The sequence below is a fragment of the Durio zibethinus genome, chromosome 20, assembly GCF_047325235.1.
Source record: "Durio zibethinus cultivar Kanyao isolate XHJ-2024 chromosome 20, ASM4732523v1, whole genome shotgun sequence".
NCBI lineage: Eukaryota > Viridiplantae > Streptophyta > Magnoliopsida > Malvales > Malvaceae > Durio > Durio zibethinus.
In genome coordinates this window covers 1,134,499-1,152,219 of record NC_143181.1, presented here as the reverse complement: position 1 = coordinate 1,152,219, position 17,721 = coordinate 1,134,499, and the positions used below count along the sequence as shown (strand labels likewise).

Here is a 17,721-nt window from a genome sequence, read left to right as displayed (position 1 = left end):
GGGCTAGACAGTTTTCTGGTCTTGGCCCAATTGGAAAATATCCCGTAAGTTCAGCCCAAGCCCATTCGAAACCCAACTTCTTTATATCCATAGAATAGACAAATGTTGAAACCAGATCAGGAATCCGTTCACCATCGATGGTTTTGCTGTTTATATCATTTTGCTAACACAAAGCTCTTCAGGCATAATAAGCATCCTGAAAGACAAAAGACTTTTCTTTGGGTATGAAAGGGCGAAGCATGCATTGACAAGTAAAACAAAAACTTTGCATTTCCTTTCCACAAATCAAATCACTATTAAACACCACAACCCATAATGGCATCATTTTTTTTTTTTTTTTTTGGGGGGGGGGGGGGGGTACTATAATGGCATCATTTTCAGAATCATAAAAAATAAAAGTACCAAACGTTCCATTAAGCATTTGTACACGACTTTGACGAGTAAAGCATAACCTATATGGAACTTTAGCATCCTCAATCGTACTAGTGTTGAGGTTGAGACTCGTTACAGAACCGTTTGAAGTTGAGAGATTCATCCGCCAAGAAATCACTGAAGAAACCAATTCACATCAGCGAAGACATAGGAAACAGATTAAGAACTACAAAGACACTAACAGTACTCACAATATCCGCTCAGCCATTTGTGATACTTCCCATCTTGGACTCCATGGATATTCTGTTAGAAGAGGTGACTTTTTTGGTACTCCTTGCGGTGATATATGCTGCAATAAGTCACAATGATAACCCATTTGATTAGCAAATTTGCAAAAGAACCATTCAATCAGACAATAGTCGAAAAAAGATGATTCTCTAACTAGTAGATGAAGCCTACTTGGGCTTTTCAAAGCCAGTTGGGGAACTGATAGTGCACAGAACCATAAAAGCTAGTTGATCATCAAACTCAGTCAGAATGTCATCAATATACGTATAATTAACATGTTCACTTTTGAGAGATATTCAAGACCTTATTATCAATCTGTCTTAAAATGGGTTCTCACTATTGTACTCAAGAGCCCACGTACTTCAGATATTAGGAAAAGAAAATAACAATACCTGAGAACTTTGGAGCATCAGAGCTGGCTGCTGCTTAGGAAACTGAGTTGAAAAAAGAAAGTGCACCTACAGTAACAGTACAGTAACTTATGACAAAGGGCAATTTGAGCAGAAAACCAGTAAAAAAGAATATAGGTATCACAAGGTAGATACATGCACTAAAATCAAATGCAATCATCACATAACTAAAATTTCTTAAATGATCTGGAATTTCATTCATGCTAAACTGGAATAGTCCCCTATTAGGTCTAACTATTAAAAACACCAAAAAAGATGATGGTTCAATCAGAAAGTATCTAAAGGTACCAGGAAAACAAAGGATCCAGAAGAAGCAAGAAATGTGGCCTTTCTGCAAAAGACCTGCCAAGGAAAGCAATGACAAACTAAAAATCAATGTCAATGGTTCTAATGCTTCATAGATATAGATAAATGGCATGATTAATGCACACCGGATCAGCTTCCAGAGGTCTTCCAAACAATGGGGTTAATGCTTCTATAAAGCATCTTCTTATGTCAATTAATGAAACAGCTTCCAGGACCTGGAGTACAAAGGACATTAAAGAACACTCAATATACAGAGTAAACCCTAGATTATAGGAAAGAAGCTGACCTGTTTCTGAAGAGATTCTTCTAGGTGAGGAAGATATTCAGCCATGCACCTTCAAATGAGAAGGTAAAAACCAACAGAGATTTGTCAGCACAAATTGTGTGAATCTTTTCGGATATGCAACACATAAAGGCAGAATTATGAGTACAACTCACATTCCATCCAACCATGAAGGAAGCTTGACATCATCGATAGAAAACAGAGCTCTCAGCTCGATAGTCGACATTAATTTCAAACGAGGTGCCGAAGGAGTAGATGCATACTTTCTTCCAACAGGATAAATTACCTGCAACATTACAAACTTCGTTAGAGGTATGAGAAGAATGGAGGGCAGAAGGGATGAAAGAATTTGAACAACAATTCAATTATGTAAAAGTTACTTTTTAAGAATTAAATTACACATAAACAAAGAGAAAAGAAGGAAAATGGAACCTGTAAGTATATCTTTTGTGGATGTCTCCAGGGGCAACCATGCACCATTTTGTTTATGTTCATATCCATTAGAGGCACAGCAAATTTGACCTCTTCTGGCTACGCTAAAATTCAAAGGCATATGGACCATGGATTTAATTAAAAACCAATTATGTTTCCAAGTACACTATCTATGCATAAAGACCATAATCCATTAAAGGAATACCTTTTCAGCACCTGAACTAATATGCATTTCAATTCCCTGCAGCACAGTTAAATTGGAGAAGAGAGAGGAGTTAAGGCATTAATCAACTAGTTCAGTTTACAAATGCAAATGTTTTACAAAAATGAACTTCAACAGTTAAAACAGTAAACTAAGTTAATACTACATGGAAAAACAAGGAATAGATTCAGATCATTCAGCCTGAATATTTTGCACATTGACATCAATGAATTGATAGTGACTAAAGATACTAAAAAGTTCAAAATGCAATTATATGATGGCCATACTTTTACCTTTCAGTTCGTCCATGCTAGAATAGAAATGCACAAAAAATAGAAAGGAAGTACAGGATAAAGACATGTATATTGTGGTTAAAATATGCAATGACAATGGTCAATATTCAATAACAGGCTTTCTGAGATGAGACCTACAAGCATTGAGAAAAAGGTAGTAAAAAAGAAATGTCTGTAAATTACTTGCCCATGATTGCCTCATTCATTACTCTTAACCTCAAAGCATATTAATAAAAGAATCGCAATTCAAATTAAGAAAATAACACAGAGCAGGATTTTCAAATCTTTTTCCATCAGAAACCTAACTTAAATGCCAAAACATTACCTCTCGTGAACAAATAGTGCTAATCTCAAATTTCAACCTATCATCATCCACTTCTCCAACACGTTTCCTCTGGTAGGACATATATTGATCCCTATTTAAAAAACAAAAACATAAATTTCTTTAAATTTCTTTGCTCTTTTTCCACAACCATAAAAGATTTTGATTTCCATTACAATAGCAACTGCAAGTAAACACCAAGCCTAACCTCATCTCCTGAATTAAAGCTAGCAGCCTTGTTGGGTCTTTATTGTTCCAATCAGACAAAATGTTCCGAGTCAGTGACTTCAAGTCTCCCTCTCCTTCAGCGCCAGTCATGTGTAAAGGGTGAAAGTCCTCATCTTCGGGTCCAAAAATAATATCTGGCGGAGCCAGTGGAAACTCCGCATTGTATATAACATCCCCTGGATCAACGTAAATAAATTTATTTATAAAAGATCAACTAAAATTTACTAACAAATCTTGCATTTCGCAATCAAAAATCTCACTGACATTTGATATAGTCTAAGCAATATGGGATAAGCAATGTAAACCGATCGAGGCCCACGCCGTAGGATTTGTTGCCACCAGACACCACTTGCTCAACCTGCAAAATGAAATTTATGAGAAAAAATGAAAATTTTGTTACTCTTATTTATTGGTAGAAGTATAAAGGATAAACAATGGAACCCTAATTCCGATAAAAGGAATGTTATTGATTGAAATGAGAAATTAGATGGAAATATCTAATAATTTAAACTGAAAAGAAGAGGGTGTAGGGTTAGATGGAATTACCTTGATTTTATCAGGAAAATGATTGAGGAGGTAATGGAGCTGAGCTGAAATGAAAGGAGGGAAGCCATCGAAAGACATGCCTAGCTCCCTAACTCTCCAAGAGATTAAATCTGAAGCTTTTTAATTGGAACTGCTTAAAACCGACGATTCTGCGGCGACGGGCTATCGAATTACTCGCCGGCGATCAACTGGTTGACCGAGATGGAAAAAGAGCGAGTGAGCAGTGAATGCGTTAATGCTAAGTAATCAGTTCAAAAAGCAAGAATTCAAGAGGCCATTGATAAGTGCAAACGACGTCGGCCTGATTCAACTTTTCGTCACTGTTGCAACGACATCGTTTGGAAGCAACCAAAATCTGATAGGGGTAGAATCGTCACTTAAAAACATTGAAAGCCCTAAATCGCCCTTTAAATACCCCTTAAAACTGCCACCGTTCTTTTTACATAACGACGGTTGCGGAGTTTGAATAATAAACCTTTATTTAATATGAAATATTAAAATTTATGTATTTATATTATATTTTATATAAAAATTATATATCATAATAATTTGTATTAATATAAAAATATAAAATATTTTTTATTTTATTAAAATTATATATAATAATTATTAAAATTTTATGTCATATTCTTAAACATACAGAAGGGCTCAAAGAATACTATAATCCCATTTAGCATATGAGCAAAGTTCTAAGCAATTATTATTATGTCAAATAGTGAACTAGTTAACCACTTTTGAATTGGTTAGGCCTACTACACTTGGTAACTTTGTCCATATTCTAATCCGTCACCAGCAGCACAACTAGGTTATACGGAAAGCACCTTGTTCTTGTTCTTGTTCTTTGTCTCTTTTCTCGTACGTCCCTATTCAAATGTTTCTTTCACCGCAATATTCCCAGACGCATACCTGAAACCAAACTTCAATCTGATGTGGCATATCTTTACCTGTTCACAAAATTGTCTGTACGGTTGAATCTGTTATATCAAGATGTAAACAAATAACTAGGAAATCCCATTCAGCTTGTATTTTTGAATGTGATGATCTTTCCAGCTCCTTATTTTCCCACTGTTTACGTTCATAATTCCAACTGCTCCAATTGCATTCTATATATAACGCCATCCTGGAGCATCAAATTTCGTAAAAACCTATGTTTTTCACAAGAATGAAGACCTTCAAAACCCAAAAACCATGTCTCTTTTTCTTTCTTGTGCTACTCTCTTTCTCAATATGTCCAGTACATTCTCTACCTTCAGCAGGAACGACTAAAACAACTACAAACCAGGAGGAAATTCCTGCTGGCGTCCCCCAAAGTGAAGGGAACAATGCTCAATTGCTCACTTCCCCTCCCAACGTTACTCCGATTAACAAGATTCCATTTGCTAAACCTGTTGGCAACCAAGGGCTGCAACAACTGGGTTACCAACAGCAACAAAAGCCCATCTATCCAGAACAGAGCATTAACCGGCCTCTTTCAGGCTTTAATCAGCCATATTCTACTGTAAACCAGCCTTACTCCGGATTTACTCAGCCTTTTGGGGCTAGTATCCAACAGGGCCCACTGCAAAACGCTGCTTTTGGTAATGGGGTTTCAAAGGAGAATACTTGCATTCAGGGTGTTGTCTTGGTTTCTTTACTTAATTTGATGATTTCCTTCGGGTTTCTTGTTTAGAACTCCATTGCAAAGTGATGAACAATAAATATACAATGATCTAGGTGTTAATGTATCCTAATTTTATTCCACGTTTATTTGATGTAAAATCGAATATTAGACATTTCATCCCTTCTCTGCATCCTTAAGATATGATGATTAGATACCCCAAGATACCATTTCTCCGCATCCTGTGACCTCAGATTCCACATCCCCTGGTTGTCCAATTCGATCAATATTGCTGTCCATGACGATGGATATACTACTTGTTTGTAATTAACATACAACAATTAATCACATGTACAAAATTGTGAAACGTAGTTCAACTCAATTTTTTCCAATCATCAAAACCTGAATTGTTGATCTAGAAACAGCTTCAATCATGTTATATCCTGCTGTCTCGCTTTCATCCCACACGCCCCAATCCATTCTGCAGATAGGATTGTACCAGTTTCATTAGGCGGATGATATGTAACACTATGAATTTGCAAAAGATTGAGCAAATTTGCTTTACCCAACCACAAAAAAGTTTAAGCCATCAATGTGCCATGTTTGCACTTCTGGCAGAGGATTCTAAAGTAAATATGGTAGAAAATCATGGTATAGGACATCGATGACGAAGGTGCCAAAAGATGGCCCCCTAACCACCACCAGCTTTGTACAGAAGTGAAGGAAAATAAAAGAAACTTCCTATCTGATCCCTAAGCTGAATGCTGTAAGTCCAGTTTTGGCCAGGCAGGATATGGCAATTCATCTCTTGCACTCCATCATGCCATGAATTCTTCCTCATTTGAATTCCGTTCCTATATTAAAAAAAAAAAACATATTTTCTTTCACTTAGAGGGAAACAGCATTCAGTAAACATCAATGTTTCTAAGCAAAAAAAAAAAAAAGTGTACTTGTTATAATTATGGAAAGACTTGGTCTTGATTTTCCATATTGTAAACTGACATGTCATGAGAAAGGGATCTATCAAGTTGTTCCGAATATTAATACTCAGAGTCATTTGTTGTTGCATTCGGGACTGGCCCTGGGAACATATCATTGGTCACTATAACCTCATGTCATGATAAATATTTGGTAAAAAGAATAAAAAATATATGAAAACTCAACTAAAATTTTTTAAGACAATGGAAAAGAAGGTACTAATGAGAAATGAAAAGGACCTGATATGGTTTATTGCACAGACCTGAAAAACACAAACCTGGCTATATTGGGTAAAGGGGGAAGGTTATGGTTTGGTTTTCAAGTGTTTTCTCGGCAGGAAAGAATTCCATCAAACAACAGAACAAAAGAAAAAAAAAAAACAAAAAGAATAACGCAGAGCCTATAATCTTAGATGGAGATAGTAAAATCCTGGCATCTCACGTCGACGCTTATTGTGTTTTAACACTTGATTGTCTGCTTGCCTCCTCTGTTCATTGTCTGGTGGCTTCTCTGAACTCGATACAAATTAAAAAACATTGAACATTGTTTAATATTTTGAATTTAACGGTAATTTGTCTCTTTGGGCGGTAACAGCCCTGTCTGTACGTTGAACATGGGATACTCAACCTTCACATGCTCCTCACTTGGCAATGATCAAATATTTGTGTATTGCCTTCAATTTACCCAGTTACATAAATATGTGGGGCAAGCTTAGGGGCCAAAACTGCGGCGACGAAGACAAGACCTCGAATTGGGAAAACCATTGTCTATCTAGTGTGTCAAAATCGAACAATGACAATAACTCGAAAAGAACCTCGTATCTTGCACGGACATCTTGCCCGACAACCCACAAGTAGATGCCAACTAGATAGATCATATAGATAAGGCTTCAAAGGACAAGGAACAGCTCTTCCCCCCTTATCCATCCAAATTCAAGGATGCAACATTGGCTTGAAAAGTGAAAACAGATCATGCCGTATAAAATAATTAAAAAAAAAAAAACTGAATCCGAATCCTTCTCAAACTTCAGCTTCATCAGAATTCTGAAAATTTTCCTCATTGGCAAGCAAGCTAAAGTGGAAATTTTGTTTTAATCTTGAGTTAAACATTAATAAATGAAATAAGAACCAAGAACTAGCTAGGGAGTAGGGAGTAAGCACTAATAATTTAATCCACGAAGTTCCAAAAATTCTGAAGCGCCGACGGTTTCTCTGAGTCAGCATGTGTGGGAGATCCATAATTTCCAAGTGGTTAAGTACTTAGTAATCCGTTAACCCAACCGAGCTAACCCTGGTTAACCAGCTCTATAAATAACCTTATCCATCTAACTAGTGCCCCACCTCAAAGCAAACAGCGAACGATCAACAATCACAATATGGCTTCAACATCTTCTATATTCGCTTCTTTCAGCTCCCCCTCTGCTCTTTTCATGGGCCCCAAAGTTTCCATCAAGGAACTCAGTTCCATTCCGACACGTGTCCAGTTCCGGCCACTCCGTATCTCCGCCACTTGTACATCAACGGCTGAGAGAACAATTTCCCACATTGCTTCGCCATCATCATTGTACGAGGTATTGGGGATCCAGATGGACGCCACGTGTCAGGAGATCAAGGCTGCTTACCGGAGACTGGCGCGAGTTCTACACCCCGACGTATCTGCTAACGGTCAAAATAACGCCACGGCACACGAGTTCATCAAAGTTCACGAAGCTTACTCTACCCTGTCTGATCCTGAGAAACGCGCCGATTATGATCGAACGTTGTTGTTCAGGCCAAGGCCGTCGTCTGCCGTGTCAACGTCTTCTGGATTTTCTGGTTATACGAGACGATCCTGGGAAACGGATCAATGTTGGTGAAACTTCGGACTGATTATGAGTGAAAGTTTTGTCCCTAATTTTCATTGTACGTGTTGGGCCTTTCGGCTTTTGGGAAATAACTGATTGCTGCTAATTATGTCTGTAAATATAAAGACACTATTTGAACTAAAACAGGCTGCTTTTTTATAGCCTGAGTTTATTAAGGTTGGAATTTTGTGTTGTGTTTTTAGTGTTCTGTTTCTTTCAGTTTCATTTTGAATATACAATGCCTGAAAATTTGGATTGAATGGTACTAGAAAATCCCAATCTCAATCTGTTGATTGTAGTAATATTCTAAGCCTGAGTTGCATGGATCCCACTCGGACTAGATTGGTGACATAAATTAGGCAAATTCAAAGTTTCAACGACTCTGAAACTAGAAATCAAGCAAATTCTAACGGATAATGATAAGTTGTTTGAATACCAGTTTCATGGTCGGATAGCAGACTCATCAAATCAAATGTAATTAAAAGGGATGGGGAATTTTTACTTTCCTTGTGGTTTCATTATGGAACCAAGAAGAAAACACCAATTCCCTCTGTTTCGCGAAGGGAGATTTGCAAATAAGAAGCCGAAAAAGTAATCTAATAGGAAACTACAATATGAATCAAGTTGCAACATAAAGGAAATGTTTAGTCATTTTATTCCATTAACTTGGTAGAATCGTAGAGACTATAATGTGTTTGTTACTACTAATCCTTGTCCAGGATAAACTCAACAGCTCAGCAAAAAGCCGAAAAGATCTTCAAAAATATCTGGAAAAAAGGTCGAATACTACAAGTCTATGCTTATCTAATTCATGACCCAACTTCAACATCTTTCACCATCCAATGTTAACAGCTATAATTTTTCTACACTTTCTGAGGAAGACTGCGTATTTTATCATGAATGCGGTCGTTGAATTTCTTGATCTTACGGAAACCTTAAACAATAATCACTCCTTGATGTGACATTTCAATTACATATAATTTAGTTATTAAGTAAAATTAATAAATTTATGATTTATTAATTAAGTAAAAAATAGTCTAAAAATTAATTACATAATTCTAAAAAGGTTTTAATTTCAAAGGCAACGTTGCCCCCACTGTAATCCGGCTAAAACCTATGCAAGGAAGGCTTTAGGGAAGTGTTTTTTAGGCAGGCCTTTGAGGGATTCCCTTCACGGGCTCTTCGACCTCAAACCCACCAACTTCTGGACATAAATAGGTGGCCTAAAAGCTAGAGCAATAGTTAATGGCCTTCATAAAATTGAGTAGTTCGCTATTGGAATCATTATTTTTGGGTTTCCATTAGCAATCAAGCCAACTTCACCACAAATCTATCACCCAAGAATCTAAAGGAAATGCTTTCCAACCATAAACACCAACTGCCACTGAATTTGTCCGCCTCTCTTGTCCAGCCAATCTGTTATCCTCTCCCAGGTTTCTGTCTTTTCATCTCTGTTTTTCACCTCTTTTTTGTCTTGTCTTTCGTCATGGTTCTACTTGGCTTAAGTTCTTCCTCCACTTCAAGGCCTCAATTCTGCTTAGAGGCCTCTGTGGTCCTTTTTTCTTTTGTGCCAGAAAACAATGGCAATGACAGTCAATGCAGCAGTATCTCTCCCATCTTCCAAGTCATCTTCTCTATCATTTAAAAATTCAATCACTATCCCTGAAAGAATCATCTTCAACAAGGTATGATTTCTTTGGGAAGAAAGCGTATTTGTATTGACTCGTTTATTCTGGTGTTTATGTCCGCCGGTTTCTTCTGCAGAGTGTTTTGTACTCCAGAAATGTCATCGCTAGTGGAAATGTGGTTTCCATTAGAGCTCAGGTCATTGCAGAGGCTCCTGCAAAAGTAGAAAAAGTTTCCAAGAAAGATGACGAGGGTGTTACTGTTAACAAGTTCAAGTCATAGAATCCCTACATTGGAAAGTGCCTTCTCAACACCAAAATTACAGTCTCAACACCAAAATTACAGGGGATGATGCTCCAGGAGAGACTTGGCACATGGTTTTTAGCACCGAAGGTGAATTTTTAGCAACTTTGGAGCTTGTTTTAATATTTGAAAACATTTTTTTAACATGTTTGGTGGCCTTGTGTCAGCTTTGTGCATTTGATTATTTGCGGTTGGATGGCAGAGGGGAAGTACCATATAGAGAAGGACAATCCATTGGTGTCATTGCTGACGGTCTTGACAAGAATGGAAAACCCCACAAACTTAGACTGTACTCTATCGCTAGCAGTGCTTTGCGAGACTTTGGCAATTCTCAAACTGTAATTCCTTCATATATTTTTAAAGGATTGTTTTTTGGGGGGATGCATTGGTTTTCTATGGTTTTTGTCTCTTTAATTCAGATTGATATCTAACCTGATCGCGATGTACTTGTAATTGCAGGTTTCCTTGTGTGTCAAAAGGCTTGTTTACACCAATGAACAAGGAGAGATAGTAAAAGGAGTTTGCTCAAATTTATTGTGTAAGGATTTTAAAATTTCTTTTTTCTTTTAAATCCTCTGTATCTATGACTTGCAATACTGAAAAGTAAACCAGGTTATAAATCTAAGAAAACCCTCACTTTGGCCACGCTTATAGCACATTTAAGATTGATATCTTGAACAAAATATACAAGAGACCACCTAGGATAGAAATCTGAGTAATGATCTTCATGACGTAGTTCTTATTTCTTGAGGTTGCCGATATGTTTAATCTTCAGCATGTTGGTTTGTTAGCTAATAGCTACCATCTTTTTACCTTAATATCTAGCCACGAGAACTTTTTTTCTTAACATTATAAAAAAGTTCTATTATCTCTACATATAATTCTTTCTGATATGAATGGGGTGGTCTTCCAAAATGTAGATTGACAATACGTTGCACATATCCTTTATCTAGTAGTAAGAATGGGAACCAAGTTATTGCTGAAACATAAATAAACATCATGCTTTCAGGTCTATCCATAGTAACATCTTCTGGGTTCTATATGTTATTTGTTTTCCTCTTTTGAAAAATTATCATATAATTAAACTTTGGATGTGTTTGGTACACAAGATTATGATAGGGTAAGATAAGATGACATTGTGAATAGGATTAGATTAAATAATGTCATTCTATTTTGTGTTTAATGTATGCAAGAATTAGGATAGGATAATTTATTTATTTGTCAAAATTATCCTTACTCAAAGTTTATACAATTTAAATTATTGATGTCATTTTTAAAGGTATAATAGGACATGTAAGTTCAATCCCACGGATTAAAAATAATTCTTTCCACTTTGAGAGGATCGAATCACCATATACCAAGAGGATGATTAATCCTCCTTGTAATCCTATCTCTTTCTTTAGATACAAACCAAACATAATATAAGATAATTATTATCCTGTCTTATCCATCATCTTATGCACTAAACATGACCTTTATATGTTGGATTGAATAAAAACAGCTGGCAAGGTTGATGCCTTCTTCCTTAGGTGCCAAAAGCTGACCCAGATCCAAGAACAATTGAAACGTTTTGTCCCTTGTAACTATAAGAAATCATTTACTGATTCAGTTGAAGACATGACAAATAAATGTAACATTTTCCAAATATCGTGTTGATAGTTTTGTTATTGAAGCTGATGGAGCCTAGGGAAAGTTGTCAGCTTTATGTTAAAATAATCACCTTTGATAGTTTTATTATCATTTATCAATTGTAATTGCCCCATTCAGGTGACTTGAAGCCTGGTGCTGAAGTGAAGATCACAGGACCTGTTGGGAAAGAGATGCTTATGCCAAAAGATCCAAATGCCACCATCATAATGGTGGCTTTTTATTATTAGCTCTTTCAAGAGTATCATATAGCTAAGGACTTGTTGGGTTAACATAATTACCATCCTGTTATTTGGGCATTTCTTAACATGTTTATGTTTGGTTTCCTTGTTGCAGCTTGCAACTGGAAATGGAATTGGAATTGCTCCTTTCCGTTCATTCTTATGGAAGATGTTCTTCGATAAACATGACGACTACAAGGTGGGTGTGATATCTAGAGCTTACAAAAACAAATTGGCAAGTTGTTGTAAGTACTTGACCTGTTGTTGGTATGAGATGCAGTTTAATGGGTTGGCTTGGCTCTTCTTGGGTGTTCCGACCAGTAGCTCACTGCTCTACAAGGAGGCAAGCTTTCTTAACCTTTACATTATTCATTTATTCTTTCTCTAGGTACTGGAATTTATATCGGATTAGAAATTTGATCTGTTCTATTTATGCTTTCATATCAGGAATTTGAGAAGATGAAGGAGAAGGCACCAAATAATTTCAAGGTGGATTATGCCGTGAGTAGAGAACAAACAAATGACAAGGGTGAGAAGATGTATATTCAAACCCGAATGGCTCAGTTTGCTGAAGAGCTATGGGAATTGCTCAAGAAAGATAACACCTATGTCTGTATGTGCGGACTAAAGGGAATGGAAAAGGGAAGTGATGACATCATGATCTCTTTGGCTGCCAAAGATGATAACTTATATTATGGGCGATTTGACTTACAGCATTTTCAAAAGAATGATTTGATCTCCTAACTTTTGCTTCATCCAGGTATTGATTGGATTGAATCAAAGAGACAATTGAAGAAATCAGAACAATGGAACGTTGAAGTCTACTGATCTTGGCGGCATTTATTTTGCCATTCAGTCATTTCCTCCTTTCTCTTTGCCCCATTTCTTATTAACTTCTTTGATGTAAAAGTTGAATTATCAGCTGAACTCGTAAATTCTTACCTCAAGACAGGTTGTATGGTGCAAATTTGAAGGAGAAAACTCCTTGTCACGGTAACTTATGTTATTTTGATTTTGGTCATCGTCTGAAGTGACGAGAAACTCAACATTGTATCAAATTACTTGATGGAAAGGCAATGCAAGGGTTGATCCTGAGACCCTTGTGTGGGGGTTGGTTTGGTTTGGATGAGTTAAAGCTTAATGTACGGTCCTAATGGTAAATCTGTAATAGAAAGGGTAACATACGAAAATGGGCTAACAAGCCCAATATTTAAATAAAGGTACTAAACAAACGAAAGTTCAATAAGCTAAAATTTAGCCTTTATGGGTTTGGATTGACTTGTTTTGCTACAAAGATGAATGGGCTTTGAGGATTTAAGATTCTTTGATGAAATTTATTAATAAAAAAATTAAATTTATCCTATTAAAATATTTACAATAAAATTGATCCTAATGTAGTCTATCAGTGGGCTAATGGAAAGTATTGAGCATCTGCCAGTAGATGGTAATGAGACAATAACAGATCTGTCATGATAGAAACCAACAAAAGATTTCTTGTTAAATTAAGTCATCTTGATAACTTAAATATTGCCTGTTCTAGGCATCTGTCATGAGACAGTAACAGATCTGTCATGATAGAAACCAACAAGAGATGTCATCAATAATTTTTGTTTTAATTTCTCACCGGGTCTGCCATTTGCATTAGTCGATGTGATTTAAAAATTGTAGGCAAACGCATCAACACTGCTTAAATATTAATCTTATCACCTCCCATTGTTGGAACGTTACGGATAACATAATGACATTTATCTCTTTTGAGTGCTTCTAATCATCTAATCATAATATGATTTCAGCATTTCTGCAGATGACAAAACATTCCATAATGTTTGGTTTTGCAGAATGTGAATTCATTTGTGGAATACAGGTGATTCACATTTAACGTTTCTCATGCTTCCACTCTTGAAACTCTTCTTTGGATTTTCATACCTTGGTTTCAACATTGTCGGCTAATCTCTTGATAACCCACTTCTCTCATTTTACCACAGGCGTGAATCAGATCGAATAAAAAATTAATTCACTGATCTTCTTGTACTAATTAAAATGCTGTTTTCTTTGTGCGTGATACATGATGAGGTGATCTAAAGGCCAGCTGTTGAACTTTTTTTGACATTAAAAAAAAAAGGGTGGGTGCTTTATATTAGAAAAAATCATATTTAACACATAATTTGTGGTCCCAAATCCCTATATTTAGTGCGAAATTATCTGCGAGCAGTTATTTCTACAATTAATATTGTAGAACTCAATATTATGGTTGTTTAAATGTCAATGGCCTAACCATTTCGGATAAGAGGAGAAGAATTAGATTCTACCTCTGTCACTGTCATTTCATTTAAACCTGTCCTCAGCTTGTCTCATAACATAAATTCAGCAAAATAATTTTTTTCTTTCATCGGTCCATTGATGACTTTGTAAATAAGGTGTTGACGACCCTACCATGAAACAAAGATCTTAGGTGAGGGAAGATAAAGGGATCAGCCTGCTTGGTTTGAGATGAGTAAAGTTTTCAATGAACAAAACTCTTAAAACTCTTAACAACATCAGTAGTATTCTTGGATTTGTTTTAGAGAAAAGTGATCATAGTTGCTCAGTGGTTAAGAAAAACTTGAAAATTTTACCATTTGACCTGAGGCTTGGATAACATGTGAGGTTAATCACCCCTTGAAATTATAAGTTATAGTAATATATGCACTTTAGGCCTAAATTTTGGTAAGCGCGAGTTTGGATTCTTAGTTCACTTTGCTTTAGTAAATTGCAATAAAACGATACAATCTCCTTCTATGTTTATGCTTGATGTACTTAAGGATGATATTAACCTCAAACTTTATAGCCATCTTGTTTCCAATCTTATAAGATTATAAGAGGTTACTTAATTTTATGTAGACTCTTTGTTTTGTTAATGTTAATATTCTTTAATTGGTATCTTTGGTAGATTGAAGAACTGAACCTGATATGATGTTTCCCATGTCAGCCGTGATGACAAACCTTTTGACACAAACATGTTTGAAACCAAGGAATGTCATGTCATGACAAAGATCATCACATGTTTAACTTCCACCTTTAATTTACATCATCATCTGCGCCATCATGCAGATGATCAGTAGAACCTTCCTAAACTTGAAAACATCCCTTGATTCTGAGGTGATGGCCCTAGATTTCGATTGCAATCTGTTGAGTGGCGATCGAATAACATTTCTATATATGAAACAGGATACGATTAATGATAGGGCTAAGGTAAAATTTTTTATATTGCCATTTCGCAAGGTTATTAGTATTGATTGTAGGTAATTAGGAGAGACTCTGACGTTGCCTGCCCAGAACTTCAGTTATCAGATTGGGTTTTGAATTCTAGGCTTCTAGCGCAGGAAGAATGCGGACCTGTTGACTGATGCTTACAACCTCGTGTTCTGATATGTGCTTTATTTAGTACCCAAAGGATTGTTAAAATATGATTCACGTATGAGTAAAAAATTTCATATTATTAGAAAATTTAAATAAAATATCTTATATATGTATAAAGGATCCAAAAACTTAATAGCTTAAGTTTTTAGGCTTAATTAGTATCCAACATGTATGTATGGACTCTCTAGTGTGCTCCATGGACTCTAAATGTGATTTATCTCCCCAACAAATTGTATCAGAGTGAAGGTTATTTTGAGACATCGATATAAAAATAACCCAAGAAAGATGTAAATTCTTTTAGAGATCATGGAAGGTAATATATGTTGGGAATATTGATTCAAATCTCATAAGAGATTTGTTTGGGATTTGTTAGAGATTTGTTAGATATTGCTAGATGGATAAGAAGACTTGCAAAAGAAGAATTCTAAGAGAAAAATGATTCTTAATAGGTAAGTTTGACTTACAAGAGAAGAATTCTAAAAGAAAAGGGATTCTTAATAGGCAAGTTTGACTTACAAGAGAAGAATTCTAAGAAGAGAGAGATTCTTAATGGGCAAGTTTGTATGGTTATAAATAGGTGAAGTCTCTAAAATGTTAGGTATGAGAAAAAGATGTAAGAGAGTTGTAGGATTTTGTGGGATAGACACTCCATAGGAATATTGGGACTTTATGTGTTATGGGTGTGTATATTTGTTTGTGAGTAGACTAGAGGAGATTGAGAGGGTCCACATAGGTATAATGTATGGGAGCATATGGGTATGTGTTTGGTTATGTTGAAAGAGGTGCACAGGGGTTTGGATTTATGTTTGTTTGGGTTGAGAATACTCCATAGGATTAGAGGAGATTGAAAGTGTCTTATGAGTATTGATTGTTGAGTGAGGTTAATGATTTGATGTATATTTGTAATTCTCTACAATTAGTGAATCTTGTTTCTCATCCGTGGATGTAGGTTGATTGGATCGAACCATGTTAAATTGTTGTTTCTTGTGTATTTGATTTATTGTTTGATTTTACTTTCGTTGGTGTGATTGGATTTGTGACTTTTAGCCCAACAAATGATATCAGAGCTGTGGTGATCCCCAACAAGTGGTATCAAAGCTGAAAGTTCGAAACGTGAGAAAAATTAAAGATTCAAGATGTGAAAAGAGTCGAAGGTTCGAGACGTAGAAGAGCTAAAAGTTCAAGATGTGGGAAGAGCTAAAGGTTTAAGATGTGAGAAGTGCATGGTTTGAGACATGGGAAGAAGCAAATCCAGAAGAGTTTGATTCAAGAGAAGAGTTTGAGTTTAAGTTTTGAAGATTGAGGATTGATTTGTATGAAGCGTGAAGACACAAGAGAAGAGAAGATGATTGTGAGACTTCCATTACAGGTGAAGCCAAACATGTCTAGCATAAAGATAGATGATTTGATAAAATTTGAGTCAAAGTAGAGATTGTTGAGAATATTGACTCAAATCTCATAAGAGATTTGTTTGAAATTTATTAGAGATTTGTTAGATATTACTAGATGGATAAGAAGACTTGTAAGAAAAAAATTCTAAGAGAAAGATGATTCTTAATAGGTAAGTTTGACTTGTAAGAGAAGAATTTTAAAAGGAAATGGATTCTTAATAGGCAAGTTTGACTTACAGAAAAAAAATTCTAAGATAAGAGAAATTCTTAATGGGTAAGTTTGTATGATTATAAATAGATAAAGTTTCTACAAAGTTAGGTATAAGAAAAAGATGTAAGAGAGTTATAGAATTTTATGGGATAGACATCTCATAGGAGTATTAGACTTCATGTCTTATGGGTGAGTATGTTTGTTTGTGAATAGACTAGAAGAGATTGAGAGGGTCCATATAGGTATGATGTATGGGAGCATATGGGTATGTGTTTGGTTATGTTAAAAGGGTGCACAAGGGTTTAGATTTATGTTTGTTTAAGTTGAGAATACTTCATAAGACTAGAAGAGATTGAGAGTGTCTTGTGAGTATTGATTGTTGTGTAAAGTTGATAATTTGATGTATGTTTGTAATTCTCTACAATTAGTGGATCTTGTTTCTCATCCTTGGACGTAAGTTGATTGGATCAAACCTTGTTAAATTATTATCTCTTATGTGTTTGATTTATTGTTTGATTTTGTTTTTACTGGTGTGATTGGATTTGAGGTTTTTGGCCTAACAAATGGTATCAGAGCTGTGGTGATCCCTAACAATATAGGTTTCATGATATAATTGACAACATTGAATTATTCAATTTAAAAGCTTATGATGGAAGATCATTTATACTATAAAGATTTGTATAAGCCGATATTAGATGATTTAGCTAAACTAACAGATATGAAAGATAAAAATTAAAAGAAATTAAGCAGAAAGACGCTAGTAACAATAAGAAATGAGTTAATATCAGCATATTTTATGAAAAATTGACAGCATTGTATTAGA

General features: G+C 35.6%; 2 protein-coding genes and 2 pseudogenes across 3 annotated transcripts; 3 read left to right on the top strand and 1 right to left on the bottom strand.

Moving 5' to 3' along the window:
* Positions 1-244: 244 nt before the first annotated feature.
* Positions 245-3,937, bottom strand: LOC111315296 (uncharacterized). Its single transcript, XM_022916913.2, has 13 exons — positions 3,683-3,937; positions 3,401-3,494; positions 3,117-3,312; positions 2,912-3,002; positions 2,297-2,332; positions 2,092-2,190; positions 1,815-1,945; positions 1,663-1,711; positions 1,502-1,591; positions 1,359-1,412; positions 1,053-1,118; positions 624-721; positions 245-549 (listed from the first exon to the last, which is right to left on the bottom strand). Exons 1-13 carry the CDS (start codon positions 3,758-3,760, stop codon positions 483-485), a joined length of 1,149 nt encoding a protein of 382 aa, XP_022772648.2. The 5' UTR covers positions 3,761-3,937; the 3' UTR covers positions 245-482.
* Positions 3,938-7,310: 3,373 nt separating this feature from the next.
* On the top strand, positions 7,311-8,455 carry LOC111314780 (chaperone protein dnaJ 11, chloroplastic pseudogene; annotated as a pseudogene).
* Positions 8,456-9,309: 854 nt separating this feature from the next.
* LOC149513006 (ferredoxin--NADP reductase, leaf-type isozyme, chloroplastic pseudogene) lies at positions 9,310-10,097 on the top strand (annotated as a pseudogene). The gene is made up of 2 exons (XR_016330800.1): positions 9,310-9,785; positions 9,865-10,097. The product of XR_016330800.1 is annotated as a ferredoxin--NADP reductase, leaf-type isozyme, chloroplastic pseudogene (transcript).
* LOC111315834 (ferredoxin--NADP reductase, leaf isozyme, chloroplastic-like) lies at positions 10,086-13,023 on the top strand. The gene is made up of 8 exons (XM_089749556.1): positions 10,086-10,119; positions 10,234-10,367; positions 10,489-10,567; positions 11,797-11,888; positions 12,013-12,096; positions 12,178-12,240; positions 12,345-12,578; positions 12,657-13,023. Exons 1-8 carry the CDS (start codon positions 10,101-10,103, stop codon positions 12,723-12,725), a joined length of 774 nt encoding a protein of 257 aa, XP_089605682.1. The 5' UTR covers positions 10,086-10,100; the 3' UTR covers positions 12,726-13,023.
* Positions 13,024-17,721: the final 4,698 nt, after the last annotated feature.

Excerpts from the sequence above, each read along its gene's own strand:
- LOC111315296 (XM_022916913.2), bottom strand. The coding sequence starts at position 3,760 with ATGTCTTTCGATGGCTTCCCTCCTTTCATTTCAGCTCAGCTCCATTAC. Across the intron at positions 3,003-3,116 it reads GCTTTAATTCAGGAGATGAG|GGATCAATATATGTCCTACC; the intron begins GTTAGGCTTGGT and ends TTTTTTAAATAG. Across the intron at positions 1,413-1,501 it reads GACCTCTGGAAGCTGATCCG|GTCTTTTGCAGAAAGGCCAC; the intron begins GTGTGCATTAAT and ends TTTCCTTGGCAG.
- LOC111315834 (XM_089749556.1), top strand. Across the intron at positions 12,097-12,177 it reads ATAAACATGACGACTACAAG|TTTAATGGGTTGGCTTGGCT; the intron begins GTGGGTGTGATA and ends TATGAGATGCAG. Across the intron at positions 12,579-12,656 it reads TCTCTTTGGCTGCCAAAGAT|GGTATTGATTGGATTGAATC; the intron begins GATAACTTATAT and ends TTGCTTCATCCA.